We start from the raw sequence: 27,659 nt of genomic DNA on the forward strand, positions 1-27,659 counted from the left end.
ATGAATCTCCTTAATCCCAACCTAAATCTAGCAAAAAATAAATACTCCTAATATTTTAAATCTCAGTATACTTGAGTGTACTTGTGTGCCTCCATAATGTACTGGTTTACAAATTCACTTAGCCAGAGACACAAATCACCTTTGAGGACTGTATCAGGAAGGTCTTTTAAAAGACTGGTGTGGAGGGTGTGCTCCAACCATAGGGGGGATCTCACTCCTCAGCCTCCCTGGGAAAAAGTCTAAGCCAGGGTGCTGGAAAGAAGAGTCTGTCCATTAGTTGAACCTTGGCTAAAGGAAGCTAAGGATACTTGAGGGTGTGTGGGAGTCTACATGTGTATTATGAGCATTTAACCGTGTCCCTCGGGGTATCCTGTGGGAGCTGCTTCAGGAATATGGGCGCCTGGCCCGTCGCTATGGGCCATTTGATCCGTATACAACTCCTGTTTTCCACCTGGAGACAGCATTTGCATTGCAATCTGTTTTTAGTGGCTTTTTGGCTAGCAACTGTGACATTCACTAGTGCCTTCACTGTTTTGACAAACAAAACAAACCACTAAACTACACACTAACAACACACTCTAAATACGGTAAACGTCACAAATCTCTAACAATAGTTGGGACAGGGCCATGTTTACCATGGTGTAGCATCTCCTCTTTCCAAAACATTTTGAAGACATCTGGGCATCGAGGTTATGAGTTTCTGGAGTGTTAGTTTCCAGCACCTAAAGAGTTTGTGCTCATCTTTGATGTATTTTTCATTTAATGATACGCCAAATGTTCTCTACAGGTGAAAGATCTGCACTGAAGGCAGGCCGATTCAGCACCCAGTCTCCTCTCAGATGAAGTCATGCTGTTGTTGTAGTATGTGGTTCAGCATTGTCATGCAGGCCTACCCTGAAATAGAAATGGTCTGGAGGGGAGCACATGTTGCTCTAAAACTTTTACATGTCTTTCAGCATTCATAGTTCCTTACAAAAAATGCAAGCCGCCCAAACCGTATGCACTTATGCATCCCCATACCATCAGAGATGCTGACTTTTGAACTGAACGCTGATAACACCCTGGAAGATCTCCCCACTCTTTAGCCTGGAGGACACGATGTCTGTGATTACCAGCAAGGATGTCAAATTCAATTTATTTGTTTTTCACTTCCACAAATCCAGTGATGGTAGATGCTTTGACTTCCAGTGACAGGATATGTAAAGATCTGCAGAAGTGGCCATATATCTTGTGCAAATATTTATATGAAGTATTTCTATGAAATGTGCTTTAAGCTGTGGAAAATCTTTCTTTAAACTCTCCACGTAAAGCAGAAATAAAACAGAAGTGTGTGTAGCACAGTAATATATTAATGGGAAGAAAGTGTACACATCAGTAAAACTTAATAACAGTAGGTCTTCTTTATTTGTAAACTGTAATTCCCAGCACTGATTTGAATTGACATTAAAAGGGAGCTGGGTAGGATTAGATGTTTATACATTTTAAATATGTTTAATACAATACAACTGCCCCTTAGCAATCAAACAAACTTGGTATAATTTCCTTTTAGCATAATAAACACAGGTAAATCAGCATGACGGTACTGAGGAAGACCCTTGCTTAGTTTGTCAAATAGATGAGCTAATGCTAATGTCAGGGCAGCACACTGATCAGGATAATTATCCTGGATAGCTAGTTAGCTAGCACTGCTACTGCTAGGGATTTCTGTGTCACAGTGAATCACAATAACCTTTGTTTTATTTTAGTGAAGATGATTTACAGAGAATGTGCTGTTTTGACTCTTCATCTTGACTTGCAGATCGAACCAACAGATTTTACATTAAAAAAAAGAAGAACAAAGAACAAAGAGTCACTCTCACAGAAGAAGTTGGCATTGAGCAAATGTTTGCTCACATTGCAGACAGGTTTGCAATGACTAACTGTGTGTCTTCTTCCTGCTCTCTGTCCTTCCTTTCCTGTCCACTCTCAACTGTCCTATGACAAAAAAGCCCAAAAATATATGTATAAAAAATAATTAAGCCAAAGAAACTGGAAAAAAAGTCAAAACAATTTGTGTCAAACAAATATTATAAAACAAACAAATTCAAAGTCTTGGAACATTTGGGATAATTCAGTTAGAAAAGTACTATTCCTCTGGCATCAACAAAACTCCGACTCCAGACAACACATTTGCACTTCTTTAGAGTCCAGTGGCAGTGTGCTTAACACCACCGCATCCAACATTTTGTATTTCACTTGGTGATGTGAGGCGTGGATGCAGCTGCTCAGCCCACTCCATGAAGCTCTCTGCACACTGTTCTTGAGCTAATCTGAAGGCCACATGAAGTTTGGAGGTCTGTCTCTACAGAAGGTTGTTGACCTTTGCACACTATGCACACCAGCATGCTCTGACCCCACTGTGTGATTTCATGTGTTCTATCACTTTGTGGCTCAGTTGCTTTCATTCTAAGTCACTTCCACTTTGTTATAATACCACTAACAGTTGACTGTGGAATATTTAGTAGTGAGTAGGTTTAATGACTGAACTTGTTGCACAGCTGCCATCTCAGTATCACACTGGATTTCACTGAGCTCCTGAGAGCGACCCATTCTTTCACAGATGTTTGTAGAAGCAGTCTGAATGCTTAGGTGCTTGATGTTATACACGTGTGTACATGCAAGAGACTGTAACTCAGAATTCAATGATTTGGATGGGTGGGTGAATAGTTTTGTCAGTGTAGTATATAAACATACATGGTGATTTGAATGTTGCATTTTAGTTCCTTTTGTTTACAGCGAGCTTGAGAACATCTGCTGTTTGACTTAAAGATTGAAGAAGTTGATATCAAGTAAACAGGAGCTGATGTCTGAAGATATCCAGAGGAGAATATATACATCAGGAAAAATGCTCTAGAGTTTGTTAAAATGACAATGAGCTGTAGGAACGTGTTCCTAATCTTTTGCTGACAGACTTCCTGACAAATGTCCAGCAGATTCAAAACAAGAAACAGTCCGAGGGTGCAAACATCCTCCAAACCATTTCAGTCCCTGGACAGTTTTTACTTTTAAGGATTAGTATTATATTTTATATGTATTTATTATGTGTCTTTATTCTTTTCAAAAGTACTTTAAGAAGTTTGTAGTGCAGTAAAAACAAGTTCAAAATGCAGGCTTTTGCTATGTGTCCTGTTGAAACTCATTTTAATGTACATGACATCTATTTGAGTATCATCATCCTTGATCTATTTAATTGTTATTTTATTGATGTAGATATAGTACCTGTTTCACATTCATTTCAAGGTTTAGCAATTAATTAGTAATTTGTGAAGAATTGAACATATTGGAATAACTTGCACTTCTTATATAACATTATTCTATGATATATTTCTAACTAGGCAGCTCGTCCCGTTTCTCTTGGCAATACTTCCCTAAAAGATGTCACATGTTTTGGAGTCAACCTGAGAGAATGGCAGATGGGAAATATAAAGTTACAGCAGTCATCTAATGCGTCACGATTTTTGAATGCAAACTATAACTAACTATAATGTGATATTTAGAATCCCCATATAACATTACCTGTCATAGGCCAGGTGAGCTGCTGTGTTTCACCATGTTGTGGCAGCAGTTCCACCTGTGGGTGGAGCCCTGATCAGCCCACCTGGCAACTCACCTGTCTATGATCTGGGATAATCAGCCAACCAGTCTTTAAGAGCAGAATTCACAACTGTTCTAACCCATGCTAGTTTAGACTGCCTTAGCTTTGTATGTTCAAGTTGACTTACCGCGTTTTCCCTGTGTCCTTAGCAGCTTCCTGGACAGATCAAACCCATCTGTCCGGACACTCATCCGGCCAACACACTCTCCACCTGCTCTTAAAGTAAGTCATAAAAGATCAGACTACCACGTCTCCTCTCGTCTCCATTCCCTGGTGTCCCTGCTAATCACTCTCTCCCTGTGTTTCAGAGACCCATGTTCGAGTTCCACATGCCATGCACATTTGCCTCATTTACTGTTTATTTGCTGTTTTGTGAATAAAGTCTAGTTAAATCTGATTCCTGCTGTCCGTGTCTGAATCTGTGTTTGGGTCCACATATACGATCTGGCTTCCAGGCCTGCTTTGACAATTGTCATTTCCTACATGTTGCTAATACAAACAAATGGCAGTTTAAGCACAGTTTTAAAGATAAAGATGTTTTATGAAAGTTTGACCTTATTGACCTTGAAGAAGAGGTCAGAGGTCCAAAATAAAGCGATATTTAGAATCCCCATATATCACTGCCTTTTTGCCTTTATGCTGTCAATACAAACACTGACAGTAAGAAACATAGTTTTAAAAAGCTCTATATATTATTATTAGCACTTTGACCTTCAGATCAATCTATTGACCTTGAAGGAGAGGTCAAGGTGACATGACATTATAAATCTTTATATGAACTTTCTTTATGTTGACCATACTCACCACACCTTTAAAAATCCCTATTTTTAGTTATAAGGCTTTGTGTCCATTTGTGACCAATAAATCATTATGTAGATCTTGAACATCTCAGTGGAAGCAAGGCAAATTTTAATGCATTGTAAACATGAGCCCACTCTACATCCCTACAAGGTTTTATCAGAATTCAATCAAAACTTTTCCAGCTATCGTGTTTATAAGCAGAATGACACAGACGCAAACGCTACCAAGAACATCATCTTGTTGGCGGAGGTTATAAACGCCATCATCTCAGCTTGATATAAGTGATCATTACATGATAAGAATATCAACAACCTTGTTTCTTCATCTTAACCAAATCACTCAGAGTCATAAACATTTCACACAGCAAACATTTTCGTTTTTCCAGGTCATGTTGAAATCCGACCTGTCCAGGGTGTACCCTTCCTCTCGCCCTATGACAGCTGAGGTAGGCTCCAGTGCACCCCGCGACCCTGGAAAGGATAAGTGGGAGCGAATGGATGGATGGATGTTGAAATCCCTCACCTAAAAGACTAGACGGATTCTTATGTGCGGAGACTGGATCTCCGCTGTGTTTTGTTTAGTGTGGACCTGGAAGAGGGAGAATTCCCGATGGGGGGTTGGGGGGTATGATGGACATACAATTGTTTTGAAATCTAGTTCGACTTTGCTGTTGCTAACTTTGTATGTCATGGTTGAAATCAATAAAACAAAGTTGGAATAAAAAGATTAGACGGGCATCAACTGTAACAGAAAGGTAGCAGCAGGCAAAACCACCCTTTAATCTTCGATGACTCAGTTGTTGTAGCTTATCAAATAAGTGCCTGTGGAACAGTCTTCCTCAATTTATTAGAAAATGCTCAACATTCAACCTGTTTAAGGCACAGGTTAAAAACTGGTTATGGACAAATCAAGTGTGTGATCATGTATAAGTTGTATAGTTTTAATGTTTTATTTGGGAATGTCATGATCCTGGGTCCTTTTGACCCAGCGTTTTGTGTTTTCTATTAGTGTTATTTTGGTTCTGTTCTTCCTCCTGTTTAGTGTTATTCTGTTCTGCCCATCTATTCCTGTGTTAAGTCCGCGTTTCCTAGTCTGTGTCTTTGTGTGTATGTGTTTCCTGTTTTATTGTGAAGGTCTGCATCTTATGTGAGTGTTTTCAGTTTGCCTCCCTAGTCTTGTCACGTTAATCACTCCCAGCTGTGTCCCCCACCTGTGTGTAATCTCCCTGTGTTCTCTGAGTGTTTTTAAGTCGTGTCTTCCGTCTTAGTCATTGCTGGTTCATCTGTGTTGTTTCCCCTCGGTCTCCCTGCGTCTCTCCATGTGTATTTCCCCGGACCTCCCTGCATCTTCGTTTCTGGTTTGTTTTGTTAGTTTTACCCAGTTTAGGTTTTCCTGCTCATGTCACCCGCCATTGCTGTTTATTTCTACTCCTGTCAATAAATACTCACCTGCACCTGAGCTGCCGCTTCCTGGTCCTAAATAATTCCCACACGACTTGCCCCGGCAAACCGTGACAATGTATGTGTGAGTTTGGTGATGGAGTTTTTATTATGAATGAATTATGAATTTTTTTATGAATTATTCTGTCTATTTTTTTTTTATGTTTTATGGACAAGAGATGGATATTAGCCCTTGGCTATAATCTGGTATGTTTACATTCATGTAATTTTTTTACATGTATGTTCATTAACATGCACTGTCCTAAATAAAATAAAAATAAAACTAAGGAAGGTACACAAAATAGTAAACATCCTTAATCAATAAACAGATTTACTGAATGATGAGAATCCATAGTTACAAAATTACAAGAATTAATAAAACCAACAGTTTCTCAAAACAGTAGGATTTACTGCTAACATCATCATCTCAATCAGGCTATCCTTTAAGTTAAAGATCCATTTTTATTTTCCGTGTACCTGAAGTCAGTTTGAAGTTATATAGAACATTTCTTACAAAAATAAAAAATCAGTCTATAGTTTTCTACAGTGAATCAGAATAACCTTTATTTTATTTTAGTGAAGATGATTTACAGAGAATGTGCTGTTTTGACTCTTCGTCCTGACTCGCACATCAAACAAACAGATTTCAGATGAAGAAAAAGAAGAACAAAGAGTCACTCTCACAGAAGAAGTTGGCATTGAGCAAATGTTTGTTCACATTGCAGACAGGTTTGCTTAGTCATCACTCAAATGTACTAAAATATTTACACATCCCAACAAATAATGAGGAATGCAATTAAGGTTTTCAATAGGTTCACAAACTGTTTTGATAAGTTTGTAGAGGAACTTCTTTTATTTATGTATTATTCACATTATTTTATTCTATGATGCTTTGGTAAATGGTAAATGGTAAATGGCCTGTATTTATATAGCGCCTTTATGGTCCCTAAGGACCCCAAAGCGCATCGTCTGCCCCAGCGATACATTCTCTCACCAAGCTTGGGTTTTTGTTCTTTTTTATTAAAGGATGTTAGCTACCGCTCACCGTTTGTCTGCAGGCTTTATTAAAGGGAAACTTCCACAACACTTTCCACTCTCAACTGTCCTATCACACAAAAGCCCAAATATATCTAAATATAAAAAAGAATTATGCCAACAAAAGAAAGTAAAAGCTAATTGTGTGCAGCACAGATTATAGAACGACCAAAACAAACACATTTAAATACCAGTAACAACCCCCAAACATAATCCCCCCCACCACCACCAACACCACCAAACTTTACACTTGGGACAACCCAGTGACAACCCAGTATGTGACCTGCCCAACCAGAAACAATAAAACACTGGACTTACTGTATGCCAATGCTGAAGAGGCATACAGCTCATCACCTCTCCCTCCACTGGGCAGATCTGATCATAACCTGGTGCACCTTGTCCCTGTGTATGAGCCCTTAGTGCGCAGGGAGCCACCAGCCACCCGCACCAGCGAGGAGGCTCTTAAGGATTGTTTTGAGTCGACTGTGTGGGAGGTGATCTGTGACGACCACGGAGAGGACATCGACAGCCTTACTACTTGCATTACTGACTATATTAATTTCTGTGTGGATAACACCGTACCTACCAGGACTGTACGGTGTTTCTCCAACAACAAACCTTGGATTACCCCAGAAATTAAAGCTGTCATCAAGCAGAAGAGGAGGGCCTTCAAATCCAAAGACAAAGAGGAGTTGAAAAGGGTGCAGAGAGAGTTGAGGGGACTGATAAGGAATGGGAAGGACAGCTACAGGCAAAAGATGGAGAACCAGCTTCAGCAAAACAACTTTGGTGAAGTCTGGAGAGGCCTCAGAACCATCTCAGGCCACAAACATCAGAACTCTCTGCCTGGGAGGGATGTGAGGTGGGCAAATGAACTGAATCATTTCTTCAACAGATTTGATTCAGCAATGAGGCAGTCTCGGCTGCAGACTCACCCACCCCCACTGCTGCTGTTCCACCTCAGACACTTCACACCTCCTCTACTCACCCTGCTCACTCCTCCCAACCCCCAACAACAGCATCCAATACACACTCAACACAAGGCTCCAGCCTGTCTCTCTCAACCACCCAGGTTCGGAGGGAACTGAGGAGGATTAATGGCAAGAAGGCAGCGGGCCCAGATGGCATCAGCTCGAGGGTCGTCAGGTCCTGCGCAGACCAACTGTGTGGGGTGATGGAGCACCTCTTCAACCTGAGCCTGAGGCTGGGAAGAGTCCCACAGCTCTGGAAAACCTCCTGTGTTGTTCCAGTGCCAAAGACTTCACGCCCCAAGGACCTCAACAGCTACAGGCCGGTGGCTCTGACATCCCACCTGATGAAGACCCTGGAGTGGTTGGTCCTGGCTCAGCTTCGGCACCTTGTGAGCTCATCACTGGACCCACTTCAGTTTGCCTACCAGCCTGGCATTGGAGCGGATGATGCCGTCATTCACCTCCTACATCGTTCCCTCGCTCACCTGGAGACCACTGGAAGCACTGTGAGAATCATGTTCTTTGATTTCTCCAGTGCCTTCAACACTATTCTTCCCTCGGTTCTGAAGGACAAGCTGGAGAACTCAGGAGTGGACCATCACCTCACTACCTGGATTTTGGACTACCTCACCGACCAACCACAGTATGTGAGGACTCAGGGCTGTGTGTCGGACAGGGTCGTCTGCAGTACGGGGGGCCCACAGGGAACGGTTCTGGCTCCGTTCCTCTTCACCATCTACACTGCAGACTTCTCCCACAACTCCACCCAGTGCTTCCTGCAGAAGTTCTCTGATGACTCTGCAATAGTCGGCCTCATCACTGATGGGGACGACAAGGAGTACAGAGGACTGACTCAGGACTTTGTGGACTGGTGCCAGCTGAACTACCTCCAGATAAACGCAGTAAAACCAAGGAGCTGGTGGTAGACTTCCGCAGGCACAAACATCCTCCACTGCAACCACTGAACATCCAAGGTATGGACATCGAGGCTGTGGACAGCTACAGGTACCTTGGTGTTCATCTGAACAACAAACTGGACTGGACTCATAATTCAGACGCCCTCTACAGGAAAGGGCAGAGCAGGCTGTACCTGCTGCGGAGACTCAGGTCGTTTGGAGTGGAGGGCCCACTCCTGAAGACCTTCTATGACTCTGTGGTGGCCTCAGCCATCTTTTATGGTGTGGTCTGCTGGGGAGGCAGCATTTCTGCCAGGGACAGGAAGAGACTGAACGGGCTGATCCGAAGGGCCAGCTCTGTTCTGGGAGGCCCTCTGGACCCAGTGGAGGTGGTGAGTGACAGGAGAATGGCGGCTAAGCTGTCATCCCTGTTGGACAACATCTCCCACCCCATGCATGAGACTGTGACAGCACTGAGCAGCTCCTTCAGTGGGAGACTGCGGCACCCACGGTGTGGGGCGGAGAGATTTCGCAGGTCTTTCCTCCCCACTGCTGTCAGACTCCACAATAAAGACTTTTGCAGCTGATCAAACACACAAACCCACAAATGTGCAATAGACTGCTATATGTGCAATTCTTCTTCTGACGAAGTTGTGTTTTTGTATTTTCCTACTCAGTTGTATATAGTATTTGTATTTGTATTTTATTCTATCGTGGTGGAGGGGTTTGTGTGTCCCAGGGATCCGAGGGGCTATGTTGTCTGGGGGCTTTTGCCCCCTGGTAGGGTCTCCCATGGCAAATTGGTCCTGGGTGAGGGACCAGACAAAGAGCGATTCAGAAGACCCTTATGAAGAAAACATCGAGGGAACAGTTTACCCTGCCCGGGATAGGGTTACCGGGGCCCCGCCCTGGAGCCAGGCCCGGGGAGGGTGCCCGAGGGCGAGCGTCTGGTGGCCGGGCCTTAGTCCATGGGGCCCGGCCGGGCACAGCCCGAAGAGGAGACATGGGCCCATCCTCCCGCAGGCCCACCACCCGCAGGAGGCGCCATAGGGGTCGGGTGCATTGTGTGCTGGGCGGCGGCCAGGAGCGGAGGCCCTGGCGGACTGATCCCCGGCTGCCAAGACTGGCAATAGGGACATGGAATGTCACCTCTCTGGTGGGGAAGGAGCCTGAGTTAGTGCGTGAGGTTGAGAGGTACCGGCTAGATATAGTCGAGCTGTCAATGGAAAATTGTACTTAGTAGTCAGTATAATCTTTTAATGATATAAGTTTCCATATATGCTTAGAGGTGTATAATCGATTGTGTAGTGATAGGATGTATGATCTTTAGTAGGCTTTGTGTTTATCCCAGGGTGCTCTGGTATTCAAACCCACATCCCGGGAACATGGGAGAGGTTGTACCTTGTCTTATTGTTTTATGGTAGAACTTCCTGCCCTTTGTATGGTTTCACTGTGTTACCTATGGTAAACCATACATTGGGTGTGGGGGAGACTACCCTCTTTATGACCAAGGATGTTCCTCCTGTTTTACATTTTATGACCCTTTGATCAGCAGGAGGACACACACACACACACACACACACACACACCCACACACACACACCTAAACATCCACATTCCAATGTAAGGAACAAACACCCACTGATGTATAAATAAAGATCAGGGCAGTCTCAGAGGGCGAGTCTCAGAGCCCTCACTCCTGTGAGGGTGCTGTGGCTGCCCTTGCTTGCAAGTAACTGCAGTGTGTGTTTCTCCTCTCTGACTCTCAGCTGAAGAAGTGTTATTTAGAATAAATCTCCTGACATGAGCTCACCTCTACGCATGGCTTGGGCTCTGGAACCAGTCTCCTAGAGAGGGGCTGGACTCTGTCTCAGTCTGGAGTTGCCCCTGGTGAGAGGCGGCGGGCTGGGGTGGGTATTCTAATATCCCCTCGGCTTGTTTTTCCCGGTGGATGAGAGGGTTTGTTCCCTGCGCCTTAGGGTCGGGGAAAGGGTCCTGACTGTCATCTGCGCTTATGCGCCTAGTGACAGTTCAGAGTACCCAGCCTTCTTAGAGTCCCTCGGGGGGGTGCTGGAAGGTGCCCCACCAGGAGACTCTGTTGTCCTGCTGGGAGACTTCAGTGCTCACGTGGGTAACAACAGCGAGACCTGGAGGGGCGTGATTGGGAGGAACGGCCTCCCTGATCTGAATCCGAGCGGTGTTTTGTTATTGGACTTCTGTGCAAATCACAGTTTGGCCATAACGAACACCTTGTTCGAACATAAGAGTGTCCATAAGTGCACGTGGCACCAGGACGCTCTAGGCCGCAGGTCGATGATCGATTTTGTAATCGTATCACCAGACCTGCGACCATATGTTCTGGACACTCGGGTAAAGAGAGGGGCTGAGCTGTCAACTGATCACCACCTGGTGGTGAGTTGGATCAGGTGGTGGGGGAGGACGCTGGACAGACCCGGTGCACCTAAACGCGTAGTGAGGGTGTGCTGGGAACGTCTAGCAGAGGCCCCAGTCTGCGAGATCTTCAACTCACACCTCTGGCAGAGCTTCAACAGCATTCCGAGGGAGACTGGGGACATTGAGTCCGAATGGACCATGTTCAGCATTTCCATCGCCGAAGCTGTGGGACTCCGGAGGCAGCCGACAGGTATCGACAGGCCAAGCGGAATGCGGCTCGGGCAGTGGCTGAAGCAAAAACTCGGGTGTGGGAGGAGTTCGGAGAGGCCATGGAAAAAGACTTTCGGACTGCCTCGAAGAGATTCTGGCAAACCGTCAGGCGTCTCAGGAGGGGAAAGCGGTGCTCTACCTGCACTGTGTATAGTGCTGGCGGTGCGCTGCTGACGTCGACTGAGAAAATTGTCAGACGGTGGAAGGAATACTTCGAGGACCTCCTTAATCCCACTGACACGTCTTCTGAGGAGGAAGCAGAGTCTGGGGATGAGGGGAATGACCCGCCAATTTCCGGGGGCGAGGTCACTGAGGCAGTTAAACAACTCCTTGGTGGCAGAGCCCCTGGTGTTGATGAGGTCCGCCCCGAGTTCCTGAAGGCTCTGGATGTTGTAGGGCTGTCCTGGTTGACACGCCTCTACAATGTTGCGTGGAGATCAGGGGCAGTACCCCTGGACTGGCAGACCGGGGTGGTGGTCCCCATCTTTAAGAAGGGAGACCGGAGGGTGTGTTCCAACTACAGGGGGATCACACTCCTCAGCCTCCCTGGGAAAGTCTATGCCAGGGTGCTGGAAAGGAGAGTTCGTCCGTTAGTCGAACCTCGGATACAGGAGGAACAATGCGGTTTTCGTCCTGGTCGCGGAACACTGGACCAGCTCTTTATCCTCTCAAGGATACTTGAGGGTGCATGGGAGTTTGCCCAACCAGTCTACATGTGTTTTGTGGACTTGGAGAAGGCATTCGACCGTGTCCCTCGGGGTGTCCTGTGGGAGGTGTTGCGGGAGTATGGGGTGTCTGGCCCATTGCTACGGGCCATTCGATCCCTATACAACCGTTGCAAGAGTTTGGTTCGCATTGCCGGCAATAAGTCGGACTCGTTCCCGGTGGGTGATGGGCTCCGCCAGGGCTGCCCTTTGTCACCGGTTCTGTTCATAATTTTTATGGACAGGATTTCTAGGCGCAGCCAAGTGGCGGAGGGCTTTCGCTTCGGTGGCCTCAGAATCTCATCTCTGCTTTTTGCGGATGATGTGGTTCTGATGGCTTCATCGGGTGGGGGCCTCCAGCTCGCACTGGAGCGGTTCGCAGCCGAGTGTGAAGCAGCGGGAATGAGGATCAGCACCTCCAAATCTGAGGCCATGGTTCTCAGCCGGAAAAGGGTGGAGTGCCCACTCCGGGTCGGGGATGAGTTCCTGCCCCAAGTGGAGGAGTTCAAGTATCTCGGGGTCTTGTTCGCGAGTGATGGGAGAAGGGAGCCGGAGATCGACAGACGGATTGGTGCTGCGGCTGCAGTGATGCGGACGCTGCACCGGTCCGTCGTGGTGAAGAGGGAGCTGAGTGTAAAAGCAAAGCTCTCAATTTACCGGTCGATCTACGTCCCTACCCTCACCTATGGCCACGAGCTGTGGGTAGTGACCGAAAGAACGAGATCGCGGATACAAGCGGCAGAAATGAGCTTCCTCCGAAGGGTGGCTGGCCTCTCCCTTAGAGATAGGGTGAGAAGTTCGGCCATCCGGGAGGGGCTCAGAGTAGAGCCGCTGCTCCTCCACATCGAAAGGAGCCAGTTGAGGTGGTTCGGGCATCTGACAAGGATGCCTCCTGGGCGCCTCCTGGGTGAGGTGTTCCGGGCATGTCCCACTGGGAGGAGGCCCCGGGGCAGACCCAGGACACGCTGGAGAGATTATATCTCTCGGCTGGCCTGGGAACGCCTTGGTGTTCCCCCGGATAAGCTGGAGGAGGTGGCTGGGGACAGGGAGGTCTGGGCTTCTCTGCTTAGGCTGCTGCCCCCGCGACCCGGCCTCGGATGAAGCGGATGAAGATGGATGGATGGATGGATGGATGTATATATTATTCTATTCTATTTTATTTTATTTTATTGTATTTTATTGCATTCCAGTGTTTTCTAATTTCTGCTACATAACTTTGAACTTTTGCTGTAACAAAACAAATTTCCCACCTGTGGGACTAATAAAGGTCATCTTATCTTATCTTATCTTATCTTATCTTAACACAGTCAGACAAATACTGTTCCCCTGGCAACCTCAAAACCCAGACTCATCCATGAGATTATCAAATGGAGAAGCATGATTCACTGCTCCAGACAGCACATCTGCACTGCTCTAGAGTCCAGTGTCAGCGCGCTTTAGACCACTGCATCCAACACTGTGCATTGCACGTGTTTATCTAAGGCTGGGATGCAGCTGCTCGGCCATGGAAGCCCACTCGTCTGCACACTATGTGCTTCAGCATCCGCTGACCCTGTTTACACACTGTTCTTCAGCTAGAAAAGTACTATTCCTCTGGCATCAACAAACCTCAGACTTATCCATCGGTTGTCAAACGGAGAAGTGTGACTCATTGCTCCAGACAATACATCTGACTTCTTTGGAGTCCAGTGGCAGTGTGCTTAACACCACCGCATCCAACATTTTGTATTTCACTTCGGTATGTAAGGCATGGATGCAGCTGCTCAGCCATGGAAAGCCACATTCAGTGAATCTCTCTGCAACTGTTCTTGAGCTAATCTGAAGGCCACATGAAGTTTGGAGGTCTGTAGTGATTGACTCTGCAGAAAATTGTTGACCTTTGCAAACTATGCACACCAACAGCATCCTCTGACCCCACTCTATGATTTCATGTGTTCTACCACTTTGTGGTTGAGTTGCTTTCATTCTAAGTCACTCCACTTTGTTATAATACCACTAACAGTTGACTGTGGCATATTTAGTTGTGAGTCAATTTAACTTTTTGCACAGTTGGTGTCCTATCACAGTACCACGCTGGATTTAACTGAGCTCCTGAGAGCGACCCATTCTGTCACAGATGTTTGTAGAAACAGTCTGAATGCTTAGGTGCTTGGAGCTCCTGAATTCAGTGATTTAGATGGGTGGATGAATAGTTTTGTCAGTGTAGTATATATACATACATGGTGATTTGGAATTGTCTTTTAATATTGTATTTTAGTTCCTTTTGTTTACAGCGAGCTTGGGAACATGTGCTGTTTGACTTACAGATCGAAGAAGGTGATATCAGGGGAGAAAGAATACTAAGAACTAAAATACAGACACATTACACAGAAGTAAGGAGACGTTTTTAGAAAGAGGAAATATTCTGTAGTTATTCAGAGGTCATTTACATAAAAATGGACAGATGTCTAGTTTACCACTAAAAGAATGTAAGGACAGAGTAAAGAGGAGCTGATGTCTGAAGATATCCAGAGGAGAATAAATACATCAGGAAATTTGTTAGAGTTTGTTAAAATGAAGGTGGGCTGTAGGAACGTGTTCCCAATCTTTTGCTACTCTTCAGCCTCGTGTTTTCACTAATACCAAACAGCAACAATCAGAGGCTGACTTAGGCTCCCATGAAACCAAACTATGAGAACTTTGAGAGGAGGATGGTTCATCAATGTGAGGCAGCAATGTTTTTCAGAGACCGTTGCATTTGAAGTCCAGCTGTGTGTCAACATAAAACGAAATGACTGATTGAGCATTATTAGTTTAAGCTCTAACATATGCTAGCAGGGACAACAAGAAAACCACATTTGTTGTTATGGGCACCAAAAGCATACAGCATGCAGCTAACATGCAGCTAGTGTACACGGTGTTTGTCAGCACCAGAGCTCTCGTACAGAACTCGTTTGTTCCACTGTTACTGTTAATAAAAAGAAAAGACGCACTAAGCCATAGGTTGTAAACAGAATATAATAGCTAATTAGCCTGGTTGGTCATTAAACAGGACACATCACACTTGTTGTTTCTGTAAACTGATTGTTTATTATGAATGTTTATTTTTTCATTTACTTGCTAATTTCTTTATTTATCCAAACAATGTAAGAACAGACATTTTGCCATGGTTCTGGGTCATTTTGACCCAGCTTTTTCAGTTTCTATTCTCTGTTTAGTTCCTTTTTTATTAGGTTCCCTTGTGTCTCTGTCCTCTCCATCCCTCTCTGTGTGTCTGTGTTTATGTGCATTCCTGTTCTTGTGGACTTCCTTGTGTCTTGTCCTATGACTGTCCTATGACAAAAAAGCCCAAAAAGATATATATAAACATATAAAACACCCATCTCGCCCCTGCAGGTGGTTTATCCTTCACGCTCGGGTCCTCTACCAGAGGCCTGGGAGCTTGAGGGTCCTGCGCAGTATCTTAGCTGTTCCCAGGACTGCGCTCTTCTGGACAGAGATCTCCGATGTTGTTCCCGGGATCTGCTGGAGCCACTCGCCTAGCTTGGGAGTCACCGCACCTAGTGCTCCGATTACCACGGGGACCACCGTTACCTTCACCCTCCACATCCTCTCGAGCTCTTCTCTGAGCCCTTGGTATTTCTCCAGCTTCTCGTGTTCCTTCTTCCTGATATTGCTGTCATTTGGAACCGCTACATCGATCACTACGGCCGTCTTCTTCTGTTTGTCTACCACCACTATGTCCGGTTGGTTAGCCACCACCATTTTGTCCGTCTGCATCTGGAAGTCCCACAGGATCTTAGCTCGGTCATTCTCCATCACCCTTGGGGGCATCTCCCATTTTGACCTTGGGACTTCCAGGTTATACTCGGCACAGATGTTCCTGTACACTATGCCGGCCACTTGGTTATGGCGTTCCATGTATGCCTTGCCTGCTAGCATCTTGCACCCTGCTGTTATGTGCTGGATTGTCTCTGGGGCATCTTTACACAGCCTGCACCTGGGGTCTTGCCTGGTGTGATAGACCCCAGCCTCTATGGATCTTGTACTCAGAGCTTGTTCTTGTGCTGCCATGATTAGTGCCTCTGTGCTGTCTTTCAGTCCAGCTTTGTCCAGCCACTGGTAGGATTTCTGGATATCAGCCACCTCCTCTATCTGCCGGTGGTACATACCGTGCAGGGGCCTGTCCTTCCATGATGGTTCCTCGCCTTCCTCCTCTTTCTTGGCTTTCTGCTGCCTGAGGTATTCACTGAGCACGCTGTCAGTTGGGGCCATCTTCATGATGTATCCGTGGATGTTTGTTGTCTCATCCTGGACTGTGGTGCTGACACTCACCAGTCCCCGGCCCCCTCTGTGAGACAATTCTGCAGCCTCGTATGACCAGCATGCATGCCAACCCTCCCGATTTTTCTGGGAGAATCCAGAATTTCAGTGCCCCTCTTGAAAATCTCCCAGATCCACCATTCTCCCGAATTTCTCCTGATTTTCCACCTGGACAACAAAAATAAAAAACCATATCCCAGAATTCATAGCATGACCCAGCCAATTCCAGTTTCCAACAATGGCGGCAGCTACTTAGTTTTAATATTACTCTTATTACTCTGGCTTGCAAAATACATTTTTTGCATATTTTCAGGTTAGAATGTAGCTGTGTAAACTTCAAATTTCTGAGAGAGAGAAAAGCAAACTCCCGGCACATCGTTTTCAACCCCCCGCGGTCTTTCGCTACTCAGGTTAAACATGATAATTCTCTAAGATAACCTAAACATATTGTTGTTCGTTTGTTTAAATAAATAAACACTGTAAAAATCAAGTTTTTTGCATATGTGTATGTGTATGTATACCTACCCCCCCCATTGATGTCTCCCTAATTCTGAGGTCTCAAGGTTGGCAAGTATGTTGACAAGCCCATCAACCTCTGATAGCTCATTCTTCACCTTCATGTACGCTTTGATGTCCGGTGGCACACTACCTCTGTATACAGGCCATCCCCTGCGTATGTAGGTGATGAGGGTCTGTAGTTAGTTCACTATTAGTTCCTGTAGCTGCTTTAATGCTTCCCATTTAGCTTGGAGACGCTGGAATGTCATGTAACACAGTGGCTATGTAGCAGTCTGCCTTGCTGTTAGTGCTAGTCTCTGCCTCAGTAACCTGATTCCCTGGTGTTACGGCACACGGCATCCCATTTTTCAGCAGCCATGGCAAACAAATTTTGCAGCCAGGCACCTGTTATCCCTGCCATGCTGTGTCTTCCCACATTTGCCGCATTTCTTGTCACACCCTGCCCATTTTTTTCTCTGCAGATAGCCTGCCTTGGTGTTTGTTTTGTTTCTAGTCCATGCTTTTCCGTTTATCCTGCACCTCCTGTACTGAGCCTCCCGCATCTCCCTCCAAGCTGACCTGCGCTGCGACCTCCTCTGACTGTCTAACTATCTGTGTCGTCTGTGCCAATGTGAGGTCCTTCATCAGCTGCAGCCTGCGGGAGAGGTCCTTGTCTCATATCCTGACCACGGTATGGTTACGGATGTTTTCCTCTTTACATGCACCAAACTCACAGTGCTCCGAGAGGTCATACAGGACACGGATTCATGATGGTGAAAACATGCTTTCTCGTGTATAATATTCCTCTGCAGGAAAAAATACACGTTGAACTTCCTAATTATGACGGCGAAGTCCTCACGATTTTTATCGGCGGCGAAGGTGAGTGACTTATAAATGTTCTCTGCTTCATTGCCCATTGCGTAAATCAGGCAGCTCACCTGTACTTATCCTGTACTTAAGATTTGTTGCGATCCTATAGCGCTTGAAACGCTGTTTGCAGTCAGGCCATTCCGTCGGCTTATTGAAGGGGAAGCTTGTCGGGGGATTAAACTTTCTGGCATTCTGCTGTTTCCTCCCTTATGGTGTTTTTCCGGTGATGGTCCGGGTCACTTCTGACATCATGTAGAATGACCACTTGGTAGCTTTCCTTATGACACTGCTTTATTGAACATGTGCTCAGCATCAGTTATAGGAACACAACAACGGGTACGACAGCTAGGAATAAAACTGCCACTAGGCAGCCCTGCTGCAAAGCATATCAGATGGCGTAAAGCTGCAATACCACACAGCTCAGCGTAGGCACTAACATAATCCAATATATGACAGGAGTAATTTGAGCTTCTTATATAATATTATTCTATGATATATTCCTAACTAACTAGGCAGCTCATTCTCTTTCTCTTGACAGTACTTCCTTAAAAGATGTAACATGTTTTGGAGTCAACCTGAGAGAATTTAACATTGTCAGCTGCTGTAACCCATATAACATTATCTGTCATGGGTCGGGTGAGTGGCTGTATTTTTCCATGTTTTGGCTGCTTTTCCATCTGTGGGCGGAGCCCTCATCAGCCCACCTGGCATACTCACATGTCTGTGATCCAGGATAATCAGCCAGCAGTATTTAAGACCTGCGTTCACAACTGTTCTTTGCCAGTTTGTCTGCTAACAGTACAGGCCGCCTTAGCTTTGTATGTTCAAGTTGACTTACCTTGTTTTTCCTGTGTCCTTATTACCTTCTAAGGCTCAACCATACTCATAGAGATTCTCACTCACCTGCAGACTGGTCATCTTTGGAAACACTATTTGCTGGTTCATTCTCACGGGCTCACAACTTGTCACCTGCCTGTATTTCTGCCACTGCAGTCCCGGATCACTGGATTACCAGTAATGCGTTACTGTAATTCGATTACTTTTCCCAAGTAACGAGTAAAGTAAGGGATTACTATTGAAAAAAGAGTAATTAGATTACTGTTCCTTTCCCATAAGCACACTGCATTACTGCGTTACAAAACCGTGATTTTTTTTTTTGTGAAAGTGTCTCATGACAATGACGTAGGCGCGTGCGGCGTTTGTGTTGACAGACGTGTGCAGATCCACAATGGATAATATATAGAGTGGGGGAGAGAGTATGACCATGGAAGTACTGAGTTTGAATCAATAAAAAGTGACAAAAACATTAGCGTCCGCTGTGCACTCTGAGTGGGAAGAAAACTTCTTTTTCCAGCAAAATACCCCTAAACGTCTGAGCAAGTACCGAGCACGCTGCCATGGGCATGTGAAATTCACAGAGAAACCCGCGGACCAACACCCCCCCCACCGCTGTGCTACCGGGCAAATCTCCACCTGCTCCACTCCTGCTAAACAGGTGAAAATAGTTTTAAGAGCAACAGGACTTTGTGTTGCTGAGTCTTTGATTTTAGTTATTTTCTACTGTGTTTTAGAGAGATAAGAGCGATAACTCTTTATTGTCACTGCACAGTCATACATAGTACAATGAAACTGGAAAAACTGTCCCCTGTCGGCACTATGTACAACAGAACATGGCACGACAAAACACAACACATCACAACACAGTATCTTAACTTAGTAATAAAATGAAGAATAAGTGTATTTACTTGCATCAATTTGAAAGAGTGAGTGTAAACACAAAAACATTATTTTATCTTGTATGCTGGAATATGCAGAAAATAGGTTTAAATGTTAAACAAATTTCTTCAAGTCAAAGACTGTTGCATATAATTTATTTTTGCTTGATGCAACATGCACAAAGTTCAAAGATTAAAACTAATAAAACAAGTTTTAGAAAGAGAATCAACACTGACAAAATTCATTTGATTCAATTTTATATGATGGATTATGCAGAAAAAATAGAATTGGGCTGAAAGGTCTATTGCTTTATTAATTATTCAGGTTGTGTATCATGTTTTTAAAAAGTAACTAAGTAACTAATTACTTTTGAAAAGAAGTTATGAAAAAAGTAACAGGATTACTTTTTTGGTAAAAAAGTAATCAGTAATTAGTTACTAATTAGTTTTTATGAAACCCCTACCTAGTGCCAAGGTAGGTATCCCCAACAGAATTTGTTTCCCCTGCGTTGTGAGCATGCGCTGGGTTGTCCAAATCACATACAAACAGTATCCCACACTTATGTTTTTAAACCCATTTTGCACAGAGAGGCAGTTTTTGAAAAATGTATTCATAGTGATGTTGAATATTCTTACACAGTAAAAAAAAAATCAAAACAACTCCTCCTACAATATTTATGCCATAAATGTCATGGTCTGTGTGCAGGCAGGTAGGACCCAAGTGCAGGACTCATGGAGGTAAAAGTGAACTCAAAAAGAACCTCAGCTTTATTGTTGGCAAAGTACAAAACTTGAAATGACATATGAGCAGAAGACACAGGCAGGAATGGAGGTACGGCGTGACAATGAGCACTGAAGGACACACACTATAAATACACAGATAGGAACACAGGGGAACGAGAAACAGCTGGAATCAATTGGGCAAAACCAGACCAGGTGAGGAAAACAGAATACACCAACACCAGGCACAGACCTTCAAAGCAAAACAGGAAATCCACAGACTTACTCAGAGGCACTTAACTAAACACTAGAAATCACAAACAATAATAACAATACACAAAACACTGGGTCACTGACCCAGGACCGTGACAATAAAGATGGTTTGTTTTTCTGTCTTTTAAAAGAGGTAGTAGTTTATTTTATTTCAACCTGTTATTGCAGTTTACGTTATTTGTTTAACTGTTTACAAAAGGTTTGAGGTGTGAAATTGTTGGAGGATGCATTTGTGTTGAGGGGGGCAAGGGACAGTGAGAAAGGGCACTTACAAAGACAAAGATTTCAAATTCCACTTTAATAAACTGCATTTCAAAAACCTTTTTCGAATTGCACTTTAATAAACTGCATTTCGAAAACCTTTTTCGAATTGCACTTTAATAAACTGCATTTCAAAAACCTTTTTCGAATTCCACTTTAATAAACTGCATTTCAAAAACCTTTTTCGAATTGCACTTTAATAAACTGCATTTCAAAATCCATTTCCCTTTCCTGTTCGCTCAGGGATTAACATGTGGATTAGCATTTGGATTAGCAGTTGGATTAACAACTTCATTTTAAAAATCCTGCTGCTATTCAAATTAGCCACACCGTGGGATGTAAGGAGCTCTCTGATTGGCTGGTCAGACACAGGTTGTCTGCCAGCCTGGATTTTTCTAGCTCATAGCTTCGCCCTGCTAAGAAGCGTGTGTGCTTGTACAAAGGCCGTTCAGCCTCAGGATTTACACTCGGCTCGACACGGATATGTGAAGAATGAAGGGACCCTGCAGCGAAACGGAGAGCGCAACCTCTGACTGAGTGCCTGTTTACGCAGTCTGACGACCTGTTGAAGGTAACGTGCTAACGTGGCTAACGCTAGCATCACCGCACGTAGTCCCGTTATTTTAAGGTCATCTTAGCTTATGAAAATTTTACGTCGCAGCTGTACGAGCTCGCTACGTGTTTTGTAAGCTGCTGTGCTCTTCACAAATAAAGCTGGAAGCAGCTCAGACTGTTAGAACCAGCACTGAGGCCCGTTACATTTATACAGTGTTAGAGCAATGGCTGCAACCTACAGCCTTTAAACTAGCGATTACAATGCTGACAGTAAACTCGTCAGTCCAGATGTTACCACATTACTTTGTGATACTTAGAGTTAAAACAACTGAGACAGGCTGATTAAAATAACAGCTGTCAGTTCTCTCATTCCTTATATCAAGACTGGAGATCACACTACTGATTTCAGTTCATTTAATATGTGAGTGCACAGATTCATTCTCAACTGGACATAAATGATGATCAAAGGTTGTATATATGATGAATTCATCAAATCCCAGCCTCTAACACAGTGCGCTGAATCTTAGCTTTGAATGTCCAGTATATTCTAATCAGTGCAATTTCAGCATTCACTGAACCTACAGTACCTACACCTGTGTGGCACATGTGTGGTAAAGATACAGATAATGAAATTTAATTATTAATACAATATACATCATGAGAAACGAAAGCTGAAATTGATTCAGTTTAGTACTTTTCTCTGTATGCTCTGTGATTATAAAGGCCTTAAATTCTGTGATATATACTGTAAATGATTTTCACAGAGGTCTTAAAGTAGTTAAATCACTGCTGATAGTCTGGTTATTTATATTTTCACATTTTTGTGTCTGTAGGGCTGTTTGATGACGATTTGGACTCCTCTGGGAGATGAGGACACACCCACATCTTTTCCATACTGCCGACATATCCTCAGCATAACCATGTATAATATCCACAAAACTTAAAAAGAGGTTACACACACACAATACGGTAATATTATGTTGAAGCACAGTACGTATCACTCCTGCTTACGATAGCCGTAATGCTCTGACAATCCATCAAGCGGTGCTGCTTTGTAGCTTAGCAAAGTCGTACTGAAACATTTGACAGATTTTTGAGCGCCGTGTACCACATAAAATCGTTTCAAGGTCAGTAAACACAACCAGAATTCATACATAAGGATTATAAGGGGCACTGTCGATTTTCAGAAAAATCAAAGGATTGATTTTAAGTGTGCCGTATTTTCCAAAAAACACGGTAATAACGACGACCCGCTAGCATGCGCTACCAAAAATAGTGCTTTGTTGTGTATCTGACGGACAAACACCAAACCAGTTCCACACCACTGAAGTTGCAGCATTTTTACAAACCAATTCTGGTTCATCCGTTTCATTCAACGATCCGCTTTTGCCCTTCTCATTCTCTGTCGCCGCCATGCTTTTTCCGCCATGTGCGTCTGAAAACAAAGGCACTGCGCATGCGCGTTTTACCCATACTCTATCGTGATATTTCATTTTCTTATCGTTGTCCAACATTATACCGGTATTACCTGAACGGTATGATATGGCCCAGCCCTACTCCAAACTTCATGTGGCCTTCAGATTAGCTCAAGAACAGTGTGCAGAGAGCTTCATGGAGTGGGCTTCCATGGCTGAGAAGCTGCATCCACACCTCACATAACAAGTGAAATACAAAATGTTGGATGCGGTGGTGTTAAGCACACTGCCACTGGACTCTAAAGAAGTGCAAATGTGTTGTCTGGAGTTGGAGTCTCCAGAGGTCTGAGTTTTGTAGATGCCAGAGGAATGGTACTTTTCTAACTGAATTATCCCAAATGTTCCAAGAGTTTGAATTTGTTTGTTTTATACTCTTTGTTTGAATTTACAAATGCAGAATTTATTCTACAATTCATTATTTAAGCACAGAATTCTTTATTTCGATGTGCGTGGCTCCTCCATATTAATTGTGGTCAAAGAAAAATGTTAAATTCTAATGATAACATTTACGCTGACATAAGCTATGACTACTTCATCCTTGTAACAGCATGGCTGCAGCTTTATAAATGTTTAATGACTCATTCTTCTTCTTCCACGTGCTGAAACATGTTTAAACTAAGAGAGGACAAATTATGAGTTAGTCATTAGTGTGAGTGTGAGTTAGGAGTAGCAACTTCAGTATAAATACAAACAAGCTCTCTATATAAATCGAGCTGCAAAATGTATGTGGGATATTAATATTTGTTAAAATGAGTTAAAATGAATTTTGTTTGGCTCATAGGATGAATTACTTAACAGTGACCACTATTAAAATAATAATAAAAAAAAAACTATACTCAACATTTGCATGAAGAACGTTCCAACCAATGGGGCTTTATTGATAAAATTATTCTTTTTGATTGGTGGCTACATGGCCAATAGCACAGTGAGAAGAGGTTTAAAAAGGTGTTCCAGGACAGCATTCACTGCAAGCTGAATGAGAACAATGGCTCATTTGAAGCATCTTCTTCTCCTTCTGTGGGTTGGTGAGTGAATTATTTTGCATATTTTCTATCTTTATTTTAACTTTATTTGAACTCAGGTTATAACATATCTTTGTTTATAAAGTGTTGTTTTATTTGGACTGGTTAAAGTTTGCTGGTCCACCAGATACTATTTTTGTTCTTCTAATTGTTTTCTCTTTGGCACCAATAAGTGTGTATTTGCCAGAATATGACAGTATCAGAAAATTTGTATGTCAATCTGTTAAATGCAATTTTATAAATTAGGCGAGGAAAACATCTACTTACTTTTTCTGTGTTCCAACTGTGTTCTGTGTTCTAACTTTAACACAGTAACATCTGGTGTAATATTTAAACATCTGATGAAATCTCACAAGTGTAAGCTTTATTTGTTACCAAGATTATTTACACCGAGTTTCTCACTACAGAGAAATACTATTTGCTTTTGGCATGTGAATTTTTGAGCAGGAAGCTCAGAAAGCCCCTGCGGGCTTAACACACTAGACATGTTTGCAGTTATATTTTTTAAAAATTGATATTACAACCATATTAAGTAGCTCAAAAACAAATATGTTGGTAATAGGAGGTTCTAATTAAATTTTATTTACTTTATTTTTCAGGTGTCACGGTGAGCTCAGTGGTTAATTTGCACAAGAGAATCTTTAATGGTTCTACATGTGAAAAGGAAGAGCGTCACTATCATGTGAAATTAATTGGAAAGAATAAGAAAGGCAGTTACCTCTGTGGTGGCTCACTGATCCATAAAAACTGGGTTTTGACTGCAGCTCACTGTGGAGGAGATGGAAGGTTAGAAAATGGCAGTTTTGCTTTGAAAGATGTCTCATAATTTCATTGTTTAAGTCCCTTAGCTTTACTCATAATTAATAATTTGTTTTATAGCAAAATTATAATAAGTAAGTACAATCTTTGTTAACTAACCATTTCTCTTTTGTAGTACTATTGAAGCATTTTTAGGAATTCATCAAGGGCCAGTGAAGGTGGTGAAGGTCAAAACTCAAAATATCTTTTACACAAAGATCTTGAAGTTTATTGAATCAAAGAAGGACATCATGCTACTGAAACTTGACACCCCATCTGATATCACGCCTGTAGACTTACCTGACTGTGCAAATCCTCCTGAACTGTGAGTTATTATTAACCTAATAAGAATAAATATAAATTGTTGAACTTCTTGAGATCCTGACATAAAATACCTAAGGCTATCATGTCAGTGTATTAATTTATTCTACTGATCACCTAGAGCCATAACATTTGAATGCATAAAGTCCTAGACTGAGGTATCTTTGAAATGATCACACAGTCTGTGCAGCACCACATGCAGTTTGTGACAAAACTGGAGCGGAGAGGTGCACAACAAGCAGAACAACATGGGCTCAAGTGCAGCTCAAGCATTCAAATGTGATTTTAATTTCAACTTGAGCCACTGTTCACAAGAGGGTGACAACAGAGGATGTAAAAAAATATTCATTATCTGGGTGCACGTCCATTGAAGGGAGCTCTTGATGTGTTGCTGGACTCTTTCAGTAAAATGTATCAGTGTGGCGACATTTTGTCAGAAATTATCAAAGGGTGATTATAACATATTCTCTATCACCAACTGAATGAATGGAACATAGTTAGCATAGTTTTCACTGCTGCTGTTATTCTCAGATGAGTGGTTGGTAAGATACAGCACAACCATGGGTAAGCAGTCTTTACGATGTTGTGAATCCATTCTTATTATGCAGAATTACGTTTACACATTATTATTACATTATCTACCCATCCACAACATTGTTAATTGATTACCTACTTACTAAATTTCACTTAAATTTACATTTTTGTATTTTTCATTATTAAAATGCACAAGACTTAAATTCATGCACCCTAAACCACTTGTTCATAAAATATGTTGCTAGAGCAATAAAACTTTTCAGTGATTTTTAGATATAGTTATGGTTCATAATACAATACTGATGGCAATTTAAATTAAGCAATTATTGTTGCTATTCATTCCCTCTAAAGAACAAGCAAACGTGTGACAAAAACCGAGTTCAAAAAGCCAAGTATATACTAAGATGTGGTTATTATAACATTTCAATCCAAGCTAGAAAATGAATTCTTTGAATCTGCAGTGTAACAGGAAGTACATGCATTTTGGACTAGAACAAATCCTCAAAAGTTTAAGACTTTCAAAAAAAAGAGAGATAGAGAAGTTTTGAATAATCCAAACATAAATGGGGTTGTAAACGTTGAATACAAAGTTAATGGAGCAGAAGAAGATGAAAGCTGAAGCAGCATCTGTAGTTTATCAACAAGATGACATCTATTTTCTGGAGTTACAAAACCCCATCAAGTTCTTACTTCTAAATTTACTACACTTAAATTTGCTTCTGACTGCAAGAAAATTAGCAGTAATATAACTGAGCCTGGAATATGTGTTAAGGCTCCATCAAGGAATTAAAATAAATGCAGTATGTACAGTCCAAACCCTTAAAGTTGAATTATCATAAAGTGGAAAAAGATAGTCTACAGAGCTGCCATGTGAACTTTGTTTTATTATTTTGTGTTCACAATACATCAATTAACTTAATTAATTTGGCATTAATTGATGATTTTTTTGGCTGTTTCTAGGAAGGAAACTGTTAGGGTAGCAGGCTATGGTGAATATACGCTGGATAAAAAGACTGGGAAGACAAGTAAGACCAATTTAATTCTGGTTTCTGTGCCTGGTTACATCTACATTTACACTTTTATTTTGCAATTTCCTTCTATGAAACACTCTGAGTTACTTTAATCCTTATTCTTTCTTTCTTTAGCTGCTGATATACCAGCTACTCTCCAATGTGCGAATATGCATGTAGACAAATGTGCGTGTCCCATAGACTCTTTTTGTTTTTTCTGGCCATCATCAAGCAGGATGTGTCTCAGAGAACCTAACGTGGACGTATGTTCGGTAAGGTGGCATGCCTGCTAGCTGCTGTATATTATGTGTGTAGCTATCACATCTTTTTGAAGAAACTTATATAAAAATCAATATTTTTGTCTCACAGGGTGATTCTGGTGGTGGAGTGATATACAATAACAAGATTTATGGTGTAATCGTTGGTGGTGATGAACGTGTCTGTAGAGCACCAGCTATTGCCCTGAAGGTGTGCTCCTACATTGACTGGATACATAAGACAATTCAAACCTAACCCTAAATAAAGAATCTGAATAAACAATCAGTTCTGCAAGAAACTCGTGTGGTGTGTATGTTGTTCATTCTAGTCTTTTGACATGGGTTTTTTGGGGGGTCGCAGGGCTGCAAACATATTATGCCAGCAGGTTCCCCCCCGGGATCCTTAAACAATTTTTTAAAGAAATTTTTCCTAATATAGAGCAGTCTGTCCTTGACATTATTAACAGCAGTCTGTCCTCTGGTGTGGTTCCTGGAAATTTCAAACATGCAGTAGTGCAGCCACTGCTTAAGAAACTTGGCCTTGATCATGCAGTTTTAGCTAATTATAGGCCTATTTCCAAGCTGCCTTTACTTTCCAAGATTTTAGAGGAAATTGTTTTTCATCAACTTAAATGTTTTCTAGATGATAATGGCATCCTTGACATTTTCCAATCAGGTTTAAAAACCCTTAATAGCACAGAATCTGCATTATTAAGGGTCTTTAATGACATCCTTCTGGCATGTGATTCTGGTAACCACTTTACCATTTTGCTTTGCGTTAAATATAAAATTGAAAAAATGTAATTGCAACCAGGCTATTGATCAAGTAATGTGATTAATTGCGATTAATTACAGAAAATTGTGTGATGTTGAGATTAAATTATTTGAAGTGCCTAAATTCTAT

General features: G+C 42.7%; 1 protein-coding gene across 2 annotated transcripts; it reads left to right on the forward strand.

Annotated features, from left to right (window-relative positions):
- The first annotated feature begins 20,358 nt into the window (after positions 1–20,358).
- On the forward strand, positions 20,359–27,045 carry LOC109199931 (thrombin-like enzyme gyroxin B2.1). Of its 2 annotated transcripts, XM_025904982.1 has the most exons (7): positions 20,359–20,465; positions 23,735–23,838; positions 24,435–24,621; positions 24,770–24,958; positions 26,449–26,513; positions 26,634–26,770; positions 26,868–27,045. In XM_025904982.1, the coding sequence occupies exons 2-7, from the start codon at positions 23,790–23,792 to the stop codon at positions 27,009–27,011; spliced, it is 771 nt and encodes a 256-aa protein (XP_025760767.1). In that variant the 5' UTR covers positions 20,359–20,465; positions 23,735–23,789; the 3' UTR covers positions 27,012–27,045. The 2 variants fall into 2 exon arrangements, with proteins under 2 accessions (XP_025760767.1, XP_019210821.2); XM_019355276.2 differs by lacking the exon at positions 20,359–20,465 and having other exon boundaries at positions 23,660–23,838.
- Positions 27,046–27,659: the final 614 nt, after the last annotated feature.

Source organism: Oreochromis niloticus, unplaced genomic scaffold, assembly GCF_001858045.2.
Source record: "Oreochromis niloticus isolate F11D_XX unplaced genomic scaffold, O_niloticus_UMD_NMBU tig00007914_pilon, whole genome shotgun sequence".
In the NCBI taxonomy this organism is placed as follows: Eukaryota; Metazoa; Chordata; class Actinopteri; order Cichliformes; family Cichlidae; genus Oreochromis; species Oreochromis niloticus.

What these genes read in the sequence shown, in the direction of transcription:
- LOC109199931 (XM_025904982.1), top strand. Translation starts at nt 23,790, where the DNA reads ATGAGAACAATGGCTCATTTGAAGCATCTTCTTCTCCTTCTGTGGGTT. An exon ending in CACTGTGGAGGAGATGGAAG is followed by an intron (nt 24,622 to 24,769) that starts GTTAGAAAATGG and finishes TCTCTTTTGTAG; the next exon opens with TACTATTGAAGCATTTTTAG. An exon ending in CTAACGTGGACGTATGTTCG is followed by an intron (nt 26,771 to 26,867) that starts GTAAGGTGGCAT and finishes TTTGTCTCACAG; the next exon opens with GGTGATTCTGGTGGTGGAGT.